Below are 13,569 nucleotides of genomic sequence, written 5' to 3' on the forward strand. Positions count from 1 at the left end.
GGTCTTTCACAAGAAGAAGATCGGGATCAAGACCGTGCACATGAAGGAGAATGTTGAATGGATGAGGGAAGGGTGGTGGAAGAAGCAATGTCTTTTCGTCTCTTAGATGCCCTGGAGTTGTCACGAGTGAGAACCTCTTTAAAGGAAGGGGAGTCAAGGTTTGGAGGGGATTGAGAAGGAGAGGAAGTAGTGACAACAGGACAAGTGGTAGTAGAGGGTGAGAGAGTAGTAGTGGAAGGTGTGGGAGGGAGAGAGGTAGAAAAGGTGATGGGTTTTGAAGGGGCAACAAAAGTAGCAAGAATGTAAGGGCGAGAATCATTCAAGCGCTTAAGTACAAAATGTGATTTACGAATAGGGCAATTGAAGATAAGATGACCTTCCCAGTGATAGTAAAAGCAAGTGTTTGGTTTGTTCAAAGATGAAATTCATTGATCAAACTGAAAATCCTAATCCAATGAGTTTAATGGTCTCTGGAAGAGGTTGAGTTCTATATAGGCAAGAGGTTGTATGCAAAGGCTAGACCATTTATCAGTGGTGTTTTTATACCATAAAACCTTTCCTAGTTGAGAGGCTATTTCATTTAGAAAAGGGTGAAATACAAGATTCAAGAAAGGGAACTCAACATATTTGCACACATATTGTCTAATATTTTGTCTTCGAAATACCCTCAAGGTGAAGGTCAATGTACCAAGCCTAGACATAACATATTATCCAAAACCCATATTGCAAAACAGTTAAGTTCATGCATGTTCTGGTTCTACAAATATACAAGCCACATAACCTCTACCCAAACCCCTAAAGGATTCTGTAGCCCAACCTTTTACTTCCAGGTGTTATGGATCCATTGATAAAAGTCTTGTTCAGATGGCACTCCTCTAAAGTAAAAAATAACTGTTTTAGCTTTAAACACATAAATAACATCAGTAATGTCATCGGGTAGTTCAAAGGTTATAACTTTACCTATTACATTGCCATCGGGAAGGGTCAGTAATTTGTGTGCTGGTCGGGTTTGTCGGATTGAGATAATGCATTGGAGCAGTCCCCTTTAATCTTAGGAGTCACACTTAGCTGACTCTTCTAAAGGTTTTCAAGGGCATCTGGCTAGGAATCCAAAATATCTTTCATCTTCTGGTACTGAGTGGTTGTCTAAATGGGAAGAATCCTTGAACTTGAAGTTTTTGAGGGCACCGCATTCCCGCACCTTATTCTTCAGCGCCATCGCTTGAGGGTTTAGCCGGATGGAATCCGAAGCCTGAACGGCTTGTGGGGTTTTCGAAGGAGCCGTGATGTACGCTTGAAGTTGTTGCCCTGACTGCTAGGGTTCTCTCGGTCATAGTTGCAGTCTCCGTTATTGATAGGGTTTCGCAGGTTGCAGACTACATTCGCCTCTTTGCTCACAAAGTTTTCAATTCATAGATGCTTGAAAATCAAAATATAAAAACTCAGTAACAAAAGGCCTAAGGGCAAGCTATGGATGTATACTTATTAATCTATATTTGACTGCAATGACTCGTCTGAAGTATTATTAATTTCTTTATCTTAGTTTTCATGACAACAAAGAATCAATTTTTCGTAAATGATGCAGGGAAATAATCACAATTTTTTCTTACAATGTTAAACTAAAATCCTTGGCAATTACATTTTGATTTTTTCTTAAGAAATGTAACTACTATGCAGTATGCACAGATAATTCTAACTCATTTAGCATAATTGATTTAAAATCCAGCTTAGCTTTTAACAATTTTAGTCTGCCTTTCAAATCTGAATTGGCCTTTTCTTATAATAAATATTAGACTTACATACCGAGTACATTGCCAGTAACCAATTGATTTTTTATGGACTCTCTAAAATATACTCATCATTGCTAGGTCAATCAATAGCCCCTATTTTTATGGGCACCAAGATCAGAAATAAAAAGGGATGAGGAAAAAGATGGAAACATGAAAGGAACCCTTCAACAATAAATTACAATACAGCTTATTCAAAAATTCTCTTCCATTTATCAGGCTCAAATTCGCTATAAAAAAGTCTCCAATTCAGCCCTAAGACTATAAAAATAGACTAAATTGGCCACTGGATTCTATATTAAATTAATCTTGCGTAGACAACCTATTCACTGTGTATCTTTGTATTAGGCATAGCTCAATCTGACACTATGGTTAAGACATAGAGCTTGCATTGATTTGGCTTATCCTTGCCAATCATACTTCTTTACCAGCAGATATAGCTGGGTGGTATTCTTCTCATGAATCACAGAAACGGCCACATGAAGGCCTCTGTAACTCCATTATGAGCTGCTAATTCTTCAACACAATCTGCAAGGTTGCCAAAAAATTCAAGGGATCCCCCAAAACTGGAGCCACTTTCCAAGCAAAACATCATCATCCGGCGCGATAAAGCTTACACAAACTGCATATTTGCCTTAAACACATCAATTAAAGCTATGACCTTCTGCTTTAGTTTTCACAATATTTCGCATTGTTGCATAATAGTGTGAGTAGGCTTTCAGATCTGCCAGTGACATGCCAAACTATAGTCTAATTTCAAATCCAAGTGGTAAAGCATTTGCCTTTGCGCTGAACATTTTAAATTCCATCTTGCACAAAAATAAGTAACTGTTAGGATTCCAACCCATGAAATCATGCTTTCCAATTCATAAAATTGAAATGAATGTGTATAAATAATCTTTACAAAGTTAGTATATGACCAAAAAAATGAAGCGGAATCCCTCTCCTTTGCAATTAGGTAAAGAAGAAATTAAAAAGTTTTGCGATCATTTCAGCAGAGCAGAATCAATTAAAATAAAAAGCCTAATTACTAAATATTTTTTTCAAACCAAAAGGTTCAAATTTTCAAATAGCCAAGTCATTGCCATTCAAAACAAAATGCCAGGAAACCAACTTATAAGTAACCACAGATACTTGCAAAGGTCAAGCTGAGGCCAAGGCAAACCCTGACCATGGAACTCTCTTAGGACATTGTATGCAATACTGGTAATCACCTGTCCAGTCATGCAAGTTGAGACAAAACAACTGAACCTTGCTGGATGGTAGAGATGCAATTCTAAATATGTGTACATCTGCAAGAAAATATATCCTACTAAAGTTCCTACAATCGAGTAAATTGTCAATTGTGGATGAATAAATTTCAGATTATTACAGTCAACTTCATAAAGGTAGTGTGCTTATATAACCTGAGGTTCCTAGAAAGAATAAAACATTCCAGACCAAACCTGTGTATATTTAGAATGAGAAAACACTATAAAAAAACATTACGAAAGAACAGTCAAACAAAGCAGAACAGCTTACAACAAAGAAAATATGATATACCTTAATAGGATACCAGAGGCAATTGTAATTTTTTTTCCCATTTCTCTCAGGATGCTTCAGAGCATCTGCAACTTTTACCCTCCTGCTTCCACACTGCCCACTGTTCAATCTCTGATTCTCTACTTGCATCAACTCCTTACTTGGGTGGTTTACAGAGAACATCTCGCAGAATATCTCAATTTCCAGTTTCTATCAAATATGCAATTTCTGTTACATGTAATGGACAAGATCAATTATATCCCAATATCTAGCAAACTCTCATTCTGAATTCATCAACTATCTGGAATTAACAGACTATCAAATGAATGCAGAAACACAAAAATGCACGGCTTTAAGATATTCACCCAAAAATCATGGGATAAAGATGATACCAGAAACAAGGAAAGTAATAAGCTATCAAGAAACAATCACTGGCAATCTAGAAACGACATATTATATTTATATGGTTTACAACCAAAGAGAGAAAATGGAATATTGCCAAGACCTGAAAAAACTACAAACAGTGAACACCAAAGGAGCAGGGTGTTGCACGATAGCTGACAAAGAGAAACTAGAAGATAGTGTATAAAAGTTCTAGACTGGCTTACCCACACTGGCATTTATAACAAACAATAATGAAATCATCTCATCAGGTATAAGGAACATCCAATATCCACTACTGAACCAAACATGCCTAGCAAATAGGAAACTTACATACATATCAGATAACACAAGCTAAATTTGTAAGATTCTAAGAGCACTTTGCATAATAGGTGACAAAGAGAAACTAGAAGACAAAAAACTATAGCAGCTCGAGAAACTAGAAGACAAAAAACTATAGCAGCTCTAGGCTGGCTCAGCATACAGACATTTGTAGTAATATTGAAATCATCGTGTCAAGAATATCCAATCTCCACTACAGAACCAGACACAACTAGCACAAAGGAAACTTCCATAGATATTAAATTGCACAAGCTAACTTTACTTGAGCTCCGAGATTTTGGTGTGTATAGACAAGAAGAATAACTATTATTCATGTAATCAATTCTATACAACTACATATTGACGAGATTACAAATTACAACAAGTATATATTATTATAACAGAATAAGTTTAAATCTGAAGAGCAACAATATTTCTATCAACATTTCACAGATAGCAATCTTATTGAGAAAATTAGTACCAAAGAAATCTTGAATGAAACTTTACACTCTAAGTTTCATAATATTAAAAAGGAATGTTTTATTTGTTTTGACGTAATGATGTAAGCAACACTGAACATCTGAACATCGCAGTAACATAATTCAATTACATAAAAAGATGCAGAGAATATGCCCATTTCAGAAGTAGAAACATAGAAAAAAAAAATAAGTATCACTAACAAAGATGATGTAATTATTTTGCACGAAATTATTTTCAAGCTCTCTTTTATTTTCATGAATTGTTAAAGCCTCAAATCTCTTAAAGTAAATATCGTTAGATGGATAAGTTTATAGTTTGAAAAAAGTTTAAACTTAGATTAGCATTGAAATTATTCCAATCCTACAACAAAAGTTATTGCATGCAAAATCTTGACCAGAGTCTATTCAAGCTATGTAAGGCAGAGGGCTTTATGAAGAAGAATGGCCAGATGTTAAGAAAACTGAGATAAATGAATCTGAAACAGTACCTTTACAGAAGCCATATGGGGACCAGTTAAGAGTAAAATCTTGCGAACAGTATTTTTCAGTCACCAATAGTCTCCACAGGAGCACAGACCACTCTTGAAATGATGAAAACGATTTGTGTCCCTCACAATAATTTCTCGCATGGAAATATTTGATATGAACTTGAAGGCTGTGTGACAATCTCCACACATACGAAGATTCTTCTTGATTCGAATGGTTACCTCAGGAGGTAGAATGATAAGTCCAAAAGCAAGAGCCAATTTTTCACTGTGGTGACCAAGGAGGTGTTCCTTATGTTGCTCTTCTACATCATGTAGTGCAAAGGTAGTTTTAGGAACATATCCAGATTCTCTCATCTGCTCAGTCAATCTCTCTAACATTGAATATATTTCCTCTGTTAGTCGGTGTGATCTATCTCCAACAACAAATACATGCACCTTGTTTTTGGCCTCAATCCAACTTAGCCCTCGTTCTTTCTTCATCCCACTTTCCTTCAACAGTTTCCACACCTTTTCTACATCATCCCACCTACCAGCTGCAGCATAAGTATTTGATAGAAGCACATGATTTGCAGCATTGTGTGGTTCCAGCTTGAATAGGCATTCTGCAGCACGTCCTGCTAACTCCATATTGCCATGAATTCTACAAGCTCCCAGTATAGCTCCCCAAATGGCAGCATTAGGTTCAAATGGCATTTTGTTGATCAAATCTTCTGCCTCTTGAAGATGTCCACCACGAGCAAGCAAGTCAACCATGCAGGCATAGTGTCTTATGTTTGGCGTGATGCCATAATTTCGTACCATGGAATCAAAATATAGTCGGCCTTCATTCACCAGGCCTGCATGACTGCATGCAGACAGGACACAAATAAATGTGATTTCATTTGGTTTCATCAATGCCTCCTGCATCTGCTCAAATAGTTGGATTGTCTCATTTCCTCGGCCATGTTGAGCATATCCTGTAGACGGGGAAAATTTTAGTGGCTAAAATCAGGCATCTTATTCTTTAAAAAGCTATGAATGTGCTGGGCTAACAAAAATGGAGATTTGCCTTATATATGTTGTGGGTTTATATCTCATGATGCAATTGAAGTTACCTATATAAGGAACTCCTAAATGTAAACTTATTGTCATACTGAAGATGGGCTACAAGATGCAGCCAAAAATATGCCTACAGCATTTTTATCTTTAGAAAAAGAAACGGATAAAAAAAATAAAAAAATTCTTTTAACATTTTAAACTGAAGAAGGTTGCAATCTCAATTTTCACAATAGAAAATCCCAAACAATTTGAAAAAAAGTCCCCAAGATTCCCAACCTCTAAGTGTTTATGAATCCTTGAAACCTTCCTTACCTTTAATCATTGCATTCCATGCCACAACATTTCGCTCTGGCATTCTGTCAAACACGTTATATGCATCGTCTATGCTTCCACATTTGGCATACATGTCAACAAGAGCAGTGCCCACAAAGACATGAGGCTGGAATCCAGTTTTAATTGCCACAGAATGCACCTGGATACCCTCTTGCATGTCTGCGAGACTGGAACAAGCACTCAGGGCGCTAGAAAGAGTAAACTGATTTTGACTCAAGCCGTTACGCTGCACCTGCCTGAAAATAACCAATGCCTCCTCATCCTCACCATTAGAGACATAACCTGCAATCATTGCATTCGATGAGACAATTTCCGTATCATGCATTTTGTTAAACACTTGGCGTGCATCCTCAATTCTATTGCATTTCGCATACATGTCTACAAGGGCACTCTCCACGAAAACATTGGACTCAACGAGGTTCTTAACAATCAAACCGTGAACTTGCATTCCCTCACTTAGAGCTGAAGCGCAGGCACACGCATGGACTGCACTTGTAAACGTGTACATGTCTACTGTGACTCCTTCTTGCTGCATTTTCCAGACAATTTCGATGGCTTCTATGCCATTATCGCTGTTGGCATATGCTGTAATCATGGTATTCCAGGACACCAGATTTCGTTCAGACATTAGGTTAAACACTTGGCGTGCATCCTTCAAACTGCAGCATTTTGAATACATGTTGATGAGATGGTTTCCCACGAGAACATCATTATGTATTCCAGTTTTGGTGATATGTGCATGGATCTGTTTGCCTATTGCAATAGATTTTTTTGCTGTACAGTGCTGCAAAACATCCAAGACATCCCATGACTCCTTGGTATTTCTGGCTAGATTATAGAGTTTCTTCATGAATTAATGCTCATGGAATTCCTCAGGAACATAAACTAATCCAGACGATGTTTGAACCACTTGCAATTTACACTGAATGTAATCGTCTTGAGTTAGATTAATCGTAACTTATATAGAGGGAAGGCCATGAAATATAATCCATATTACAAAAGCTGACATGGCGGATTGCTGAGATATATATATATATATAGTCTAATGTATTGGAATTGCCTTGGCAATTACGAATAGAATGGTGGGCTTTGCAGACCATAAACCATACCTAGCAACACAATTTGAATCTTGGTCTCTGCTCCAAAGTTAAAGGATTAAAAATATATATATATATATATATGTTTATTTATTTATAATTTTTTTAAAAGAAAATTATTTTTTTTCGAAAAATTAAGATTCAAATTGTGCTTTAAGTATTATATATGATTTACAAAGTTCATTATTCTATTCATAATTGTCAAAAAAAAAAAAAAAATCCGTTACGATTAATAGTTGGTTTAGTGGTTGACCTGATATTAGCATATTCTCTCACTTCATTCCTGTCACATTGATTGTTCGTGTGACTCAACCATCTACCTAATGAAGGAAAAAAAGATAAGATAATCTTCTATTATTGCTTGGTATTTGGATTTCTTTACTCATGCTTTGCCATGCTCACTCTAGTGGATGCAAGTTGCATTCAATTGTAGGTTTGCTTATTCAATTTATATTGTGCTATTATAGATTGTTTAAGTTTTCAAAAATCTATTTTGAGACGTGATTACAAAAGAAAAAATTATGGATGCATGAATATGAATTTTAATTGATAAGAATGGTGTTTTTAGAATCAATGAGTATTCTCAATTTTCCAAAATTGCTTATAGATTGGTGGGAGGAAAATTAAGGTTTTAAGTCTTTGAAGCTTATGGTGAAATTGGAGGTTTTCTTGATAATTTGTCATTTACAATATTTTGAGAGTATCCAAAAATGATAACATGACTCCTTCATATTTTGCCATTTTAGAATATTTTGAGAATATGCTAAAAAATGATATTCTATTTTGTTGCATTGATTTCTATGCCATGCTCAAATAGCGATTTGGCATAATGAACCAGGGATTTGAGGTATAGAGTGTAGGAAAGGAGTAGCGCTTAATATTTGTTGGGATCCAAAGTGGTCTAAGGATAAAATGAGCACAAAGTTATTAATTAAATGACAATTAAAAATCATTGGGTAAGTAAAATGAACCAAAATGTTAATTCTATGTCATACCTAGAGCACTTTGAAGGGCTCGGAATGGTTGTAAAGGATATGCCACATTTTGAGAGTTGATGGATGTCTTCCAATTCCCTCACTTTGTGATTAGAATGCACTCTCAATCTTTCTTAACCATAAATCTATTGCATTGACACTTTTTGTCATACCTCTAAGATCCTCATCCTTCTTTCCATTGGATTGTGTATCTACTGTTAGACATGACTCTTGCTTTATATGTGTGTGATTAGTTATATTTGTTAGAGCATTCTATCTAGAGTTATTCTTTTTTAGCTTAAGTTCGTTTGATTATTCTTTAGTTGAGCTTTAATCAACCTTTATTTAGCTCCTTTATGCTTTTCCTTAGTTCTCCTAATTTTAGATTAGGACTTCTCTTTCTTTCTATGAAGAAAGTCATCATGCATTATATTATTCATTGTGTAATATTTTCTTTTAAGGAATTAAAATATCTTCCTCGTTCCTCTCGTTTGTGGAAGGTGTTCTTTGTATGATTTCAACAAAAATAAAGATGTACCAAAAAGTGTAACCCAGTATTGTGGCATCACCCATCTATTTTTCTCATATTTTCACTTAGGTACATCATGCATCCATTTGAAGTGATTTCTCATTTTTATGGCTTCCTAGTCATTCCAGTTGCACAAGGATTTTTTTTCTTGTTGTGGGAGGGCCAAATTACATTTTTTAGATTTCTTATAACATCTCAGACCTATGGTGTATTTTGTTGTTAATTTTATGCCCTATAATTATCATACTTGGAAAGACAAGATGACCAGACTACTCATGTCTAGAGGTTTGTGGTTTACCTTAGATGGGACCCAACCAAACGTGACCCATTAGTTTGATAATTTTTAGCACAAAAATAAGATGAATGAGATTATGGGATTTATTGCCTATATATTTTTGACAATCTCATATTTCATCTTGAATCTTGCACTACTCGAGCCATGTGGACTAAATTTAAGGATCTTTTTAGGACAATTATTGAGTTTAGGGCAATGTAGCTTGAGATGGAGTTGACCACATTGGTACCTAATTCCTTTCCTTCTATTGAGGATTTTTTGGAGAAGTTCAAGTTACTCAGATATTCTTTACACAGTTGTGGAAAAGAGAAATTTAAGAAAGAGTGTGTCTTCATGATTTTGCCTACCCTTTGAGGGTCTTTCTAGGTCTTCACTTCTATTCCACCATGGATGTTATGGGAACTACCTTCACTTTTCCCTCATTTGAGGTCTTTTATGAGCGCTAAGTATGGGAACTAACTTTGTTGACTCAGCATGATTCACTTTCTAGTTCCAAAACCCAAGATCTTGGTAGCATAGACATCTAAGGGAAAACAAAAGAATAAATTGAAGCCTAAGACACATTCTTCATTGGGAAACAAGAGTTCCTTCAAACCCCCTAAGTAATTATATTAGAGATCCATATCCACTCCACCACTTGCTAATTCTTCTAATTTTTGTGAGTCTTCGTCCGAGATGAAGAAGAAAAAGTCAAGTGAGTATTGCAGTTTTTGTGGCAAGGGGAGAAATTCAATCACCAAGTGTTGGAAGATGCTAGAGGCTTTAGAAAAGACCATGCAACAACATCATATTTTAGCCCATAATTCTTCTTCCTCATAGATAGGAAAACACCATGCTCTTTCTACGTAGGCCTTGTCTTCAGCGGCTACTTGGGTACTTTATTCTGGTGCTTCTCACCATGTCACACACTCTCAATACCTTGTTGCATTTCTTTTAAACTGTGGCACTTCGCAAATTGTAGTGGGAGATTCTACTTAACTTTCAATTATGTGTTCATGTTTTATTCAACTTGAGAGTGGATGCCTTCACAATGTTCTTGTTGCTCTAAAATCTCCACCAATCTTCTATTAATGTATCAAATTTGTCATTGGCATGGGTAAGAAAATTGAGTTCACACCACATGATGTGGCTATCAAAGACCTCCATGATCTTTATGTTATTGTGGCTATTGGGAGTGTCGATCCTACCTCTCGATTATATTGTTTTGATGGCTTTGATACTATAGCTCTCGTTGGTTCTTCTTTCATAGCACATGCAAATTTAATGAGTGTATAGGTGGGGATTTGTCACCTCCAAGATGATGAATCTTAGAGGACAAATCGATCTGCTACTACCTCATTGAAACTAGAGCTAAGGGTGAGTCAGGGGATAAAAATGAAAAGCTAATCTAATAGATTGTGGACAAGACTCTCGGACGACTCTGTTGAATCTTTGTCATCAGGATGAGTGCGCAGAGCTGGGACACAATGTAGTGTGTTGTCGTCCAATACAGACAGAATACAGAAACTGTATGGGGGTAGTAGATACAATTATAATATTAAATAAACATGGAAAAAGCAACACAATAAGCTAATAACACAAAATGCAAAATATTAGAATGACTTAAGAAGAGGGAAAAGAAGGAAGCTCACAACTGATCCATGATTGAAGCCTCCCACTAAATAATCTCCTTCTTATGATTATAAACATGCACACAAGCAAGAAGGAAAATGTTGGGGGTTGTGTTTTGGAGTCTGCCTTAGTCAGACCCTGTTTCAGTGTTTCCACCTCCATGGACAACCCAAATAGATAGATAGATCAAAAGATAAATAACTAGAATGATATAATGATTGAATAGATAGGGGATGTGATAAATCCCAAGATGCTCAAAGATAGGATAAATAGATAGATAGAAGGATATTACCAAAGAGGCTTGAGAAAGCCAAGAGGGTTGCAAGAGATATTGTGAGAATTTGAGAGTGTTGTAGCAAAATAGAGACTATTGTAGCAAGCGAGAGAGAGAGAGCCAGAAAAAGTTGTGAGAGCCCAAAGAATAAGAGAGATTATGTCCAGAATCTAGAGAGATTCAATGAAGAGAGAGGATAGATTTAAAAGAGATAAGAGGAGGGAAAAGAGGGTTGGTGAGCCGTTTTAGAAGATTCTGAGTTGTTTCCACCGACCAAGATAAGTGACAAGTGGAAACGCATGCTTAGAATCGACATTCAAACGTTGAGATTTCGCAGGATGAATGTGCAACATGCTAGTGTCCAAATGAATCATGCTCGAAAATGGTAGGAGACAAGAGAGACACGCAACTAACAAGACTAATGCCATGAGGGAGTTGTTGAAGAGGGTATCTTGAGCATCCTGAGAGGGAAAAGGCTGATGCAAGGGCTGAAGTGAGCCTACTCAAGTGCTAAGGGAATGGACACCAAAGTGGTTACAAAAGATGTAGGTCGAATTACAAATGGGTATGCAATTTTCGACACTACAATGAGTAAGATTTTCCATTAATTATGTAGGTATCTACAATAGATGAGAACTCAGTCATCAGTGCTTACCCTACTTATGCTTTCTAGCACAAATGGTGTTTCTCGAGGTTATATGCATGGTAAGCATCCCTAGGATTGTTTTCCTTCAAGTAGAGCCACCCATGCTAAGGAACCCGTGGAGTTAGTTCATAGTGACCTCATGTCCTTCCTGACTCCATCTTTTTGGGGGGGCAAGTATGTGCTCACATTCATTAGTTATTTCTCTAGGTCTACATGGGTGTACTTTCTTAAGTCAACAGTCGTGTCTTTGATTCCTTCAAGATGTACAAGGCATTTGTGAAGAAGCAATCTAGTCTTTCTATCAGACGGATATGCACATATAATGGGGGAAGTATTTTATCATACATTTTGGGACTTATGTACTAAGCATGACATCATATACCCACTTACAATTCCCTATACCCCTCAGCAAAATGATGAACTAAACTCTACAAGAGATGGCTAATTGTATGACTCAATCTTGGGATATGGATGTCACCTTTTGGGTTGAGGCAAGAAATTGTGATAATTACAATTAAAATTGGATGCCTCATAAGGCATTGCAACATTTGACTTCTCAGTAGGCTTGGTCTCATGTCAAGCCTGATGTATCTTCATTTAGAGTCTTTGGGAGTGAGGCTTGCTCATTTATTCCATGTGCTCATAGGAAATCCATGGAGAGGAAGAGCTAACCACTCATCTTTTTTAGCTATTGTGAGGATGCTAAGGCATACAGGTTGTTTGATCATTGCTATCACAAAAGCTCACAACCTTGTTGAGCTATCAACCCAACAACCTCATGAAACATGGAAACAACCCCAAAGTGTGGGACCTCACGCAAGGGGGTTGAATCTTCGGAGAAGGTCAGCTTCCTTCTCAATCCAAGTGTAGGTGTTGAACCAACTCAACACTCCAAAACTGACTTCTAACCTATCCTAATAGGTTGCGATGAAAAAGGGAAGAGGGAAATGCTTAAAATGAAAGGAGGTGGTGCTTCAAGATAAGAGATTGTTTCTCTCCCCACCCAAAATGGCACAAGGAATCAACTGAAATACCCAAGAGATGGACAAAATTTATTTGCATGAGTGACCCAAACGCATGTATGGAGGTTAGAATTTGCAAAGTGTCAAGAGGGGAGAAGGGGCTTCCCACAAGTCACACCCAGAAATAGGTTAACACAACATACATGTGAAAGAAAACCACAAAACATACACTTATGAAGGTAAGAGCACATACACAACATGCATAAGTTGAAGGAAGACAAGAATGTAATTTCAATTCATTTAAAGGCTAAAGGCCAAACTTACAGTTGCAGAAATGCAAAAAATAATTACAAGTCTTCAAGAGAAGAGAAAGAGCATAAGAAAATTCAAAGCGACAGGGAGAGAACCCTTTACAATGAGGCTTAACAACCTTTATATAGAAAAAATGGTTACAAATGTGATCATGACCCCTTTATGTCAGTTTGGGTAGTGCAAGGAAGTGCATGCCCTTGACTTTTGTACATGCAAGCAACCTAGCCATACCCACAAAAGGCAACCCTGAGAAGGGTGGATTGACTAACCTTCCAAAGTCAGAGTATGTAGACATGACATAAGTCACTACAACAAGCATGGCCCTGTATGTCCCTTGATGGAAATCCAACCAAAAACATAAAATGCACCCCTGTGGCTCCACAAAATAAGGTGCATAAGACACAAAAGTCATCGAAGCATTTAAAGCTTTGAGTGTTGATCATGCCATCTGGAAGTGTTGCAAGCCAAAAGGAGTTTGAAATACTTCAGAGACTTGGATCACTGAAGTTGAGAAGACTTAG

General features: G+C 36.8%; 1 protein-coding gene across 1 annotated transcript; it reads right to left on the reverse strand.

The window, feature by feature from the left end:
- Window positions 1-1,826: 1,826 nt before the first annotated feature.
- LOC131065310 (pentatricopeptide repeat-containing protein At5g04780, mitochondrial) lies at window positions 1,827-7,481 on the reverse strand. Its single transcript, XM_057999777.2, has 4 exons — window positions 6,328-7,481; window positions 4,978-5,933; window positions 3,330-3,536; window positions 1,827-2,596 (listed from the first exon to the last, which is right to left on the reverse strand). The coding sequence occupies exons 1-2, from the start codon at window positions 7,196-7,198 to the stop codon at window positions 5,038-5,040; spliced, it is 1,767 nt and encodes a 588-aa protein (XP_057855760.2). The 5' UTR covers window positions 7,199-7,481; the 3' UTR covers window positions 1,827-2,596; window positions 3,330-3,536; window positions 4,978-5,037.
- Between the last annotated feature and the right edge of the window lie 6,088 nt (window positions 7,482-13,569).

This window comes from Cryptomeria japonica, chromosome 4, assembly GCF_030272615.1.
Source record: "Cryptomeria japonica chromosome 4, Sugi_1.0, whole genome shotgun sequence".
Classification (NCBI taxonomy): domain Eukaryota; kingdom Viridiplantae; phylum Streptophyta; class Pinopsida; order Cupressales; family Cupressaceae; genus Cryptomeria; species Cryptomeria japonica.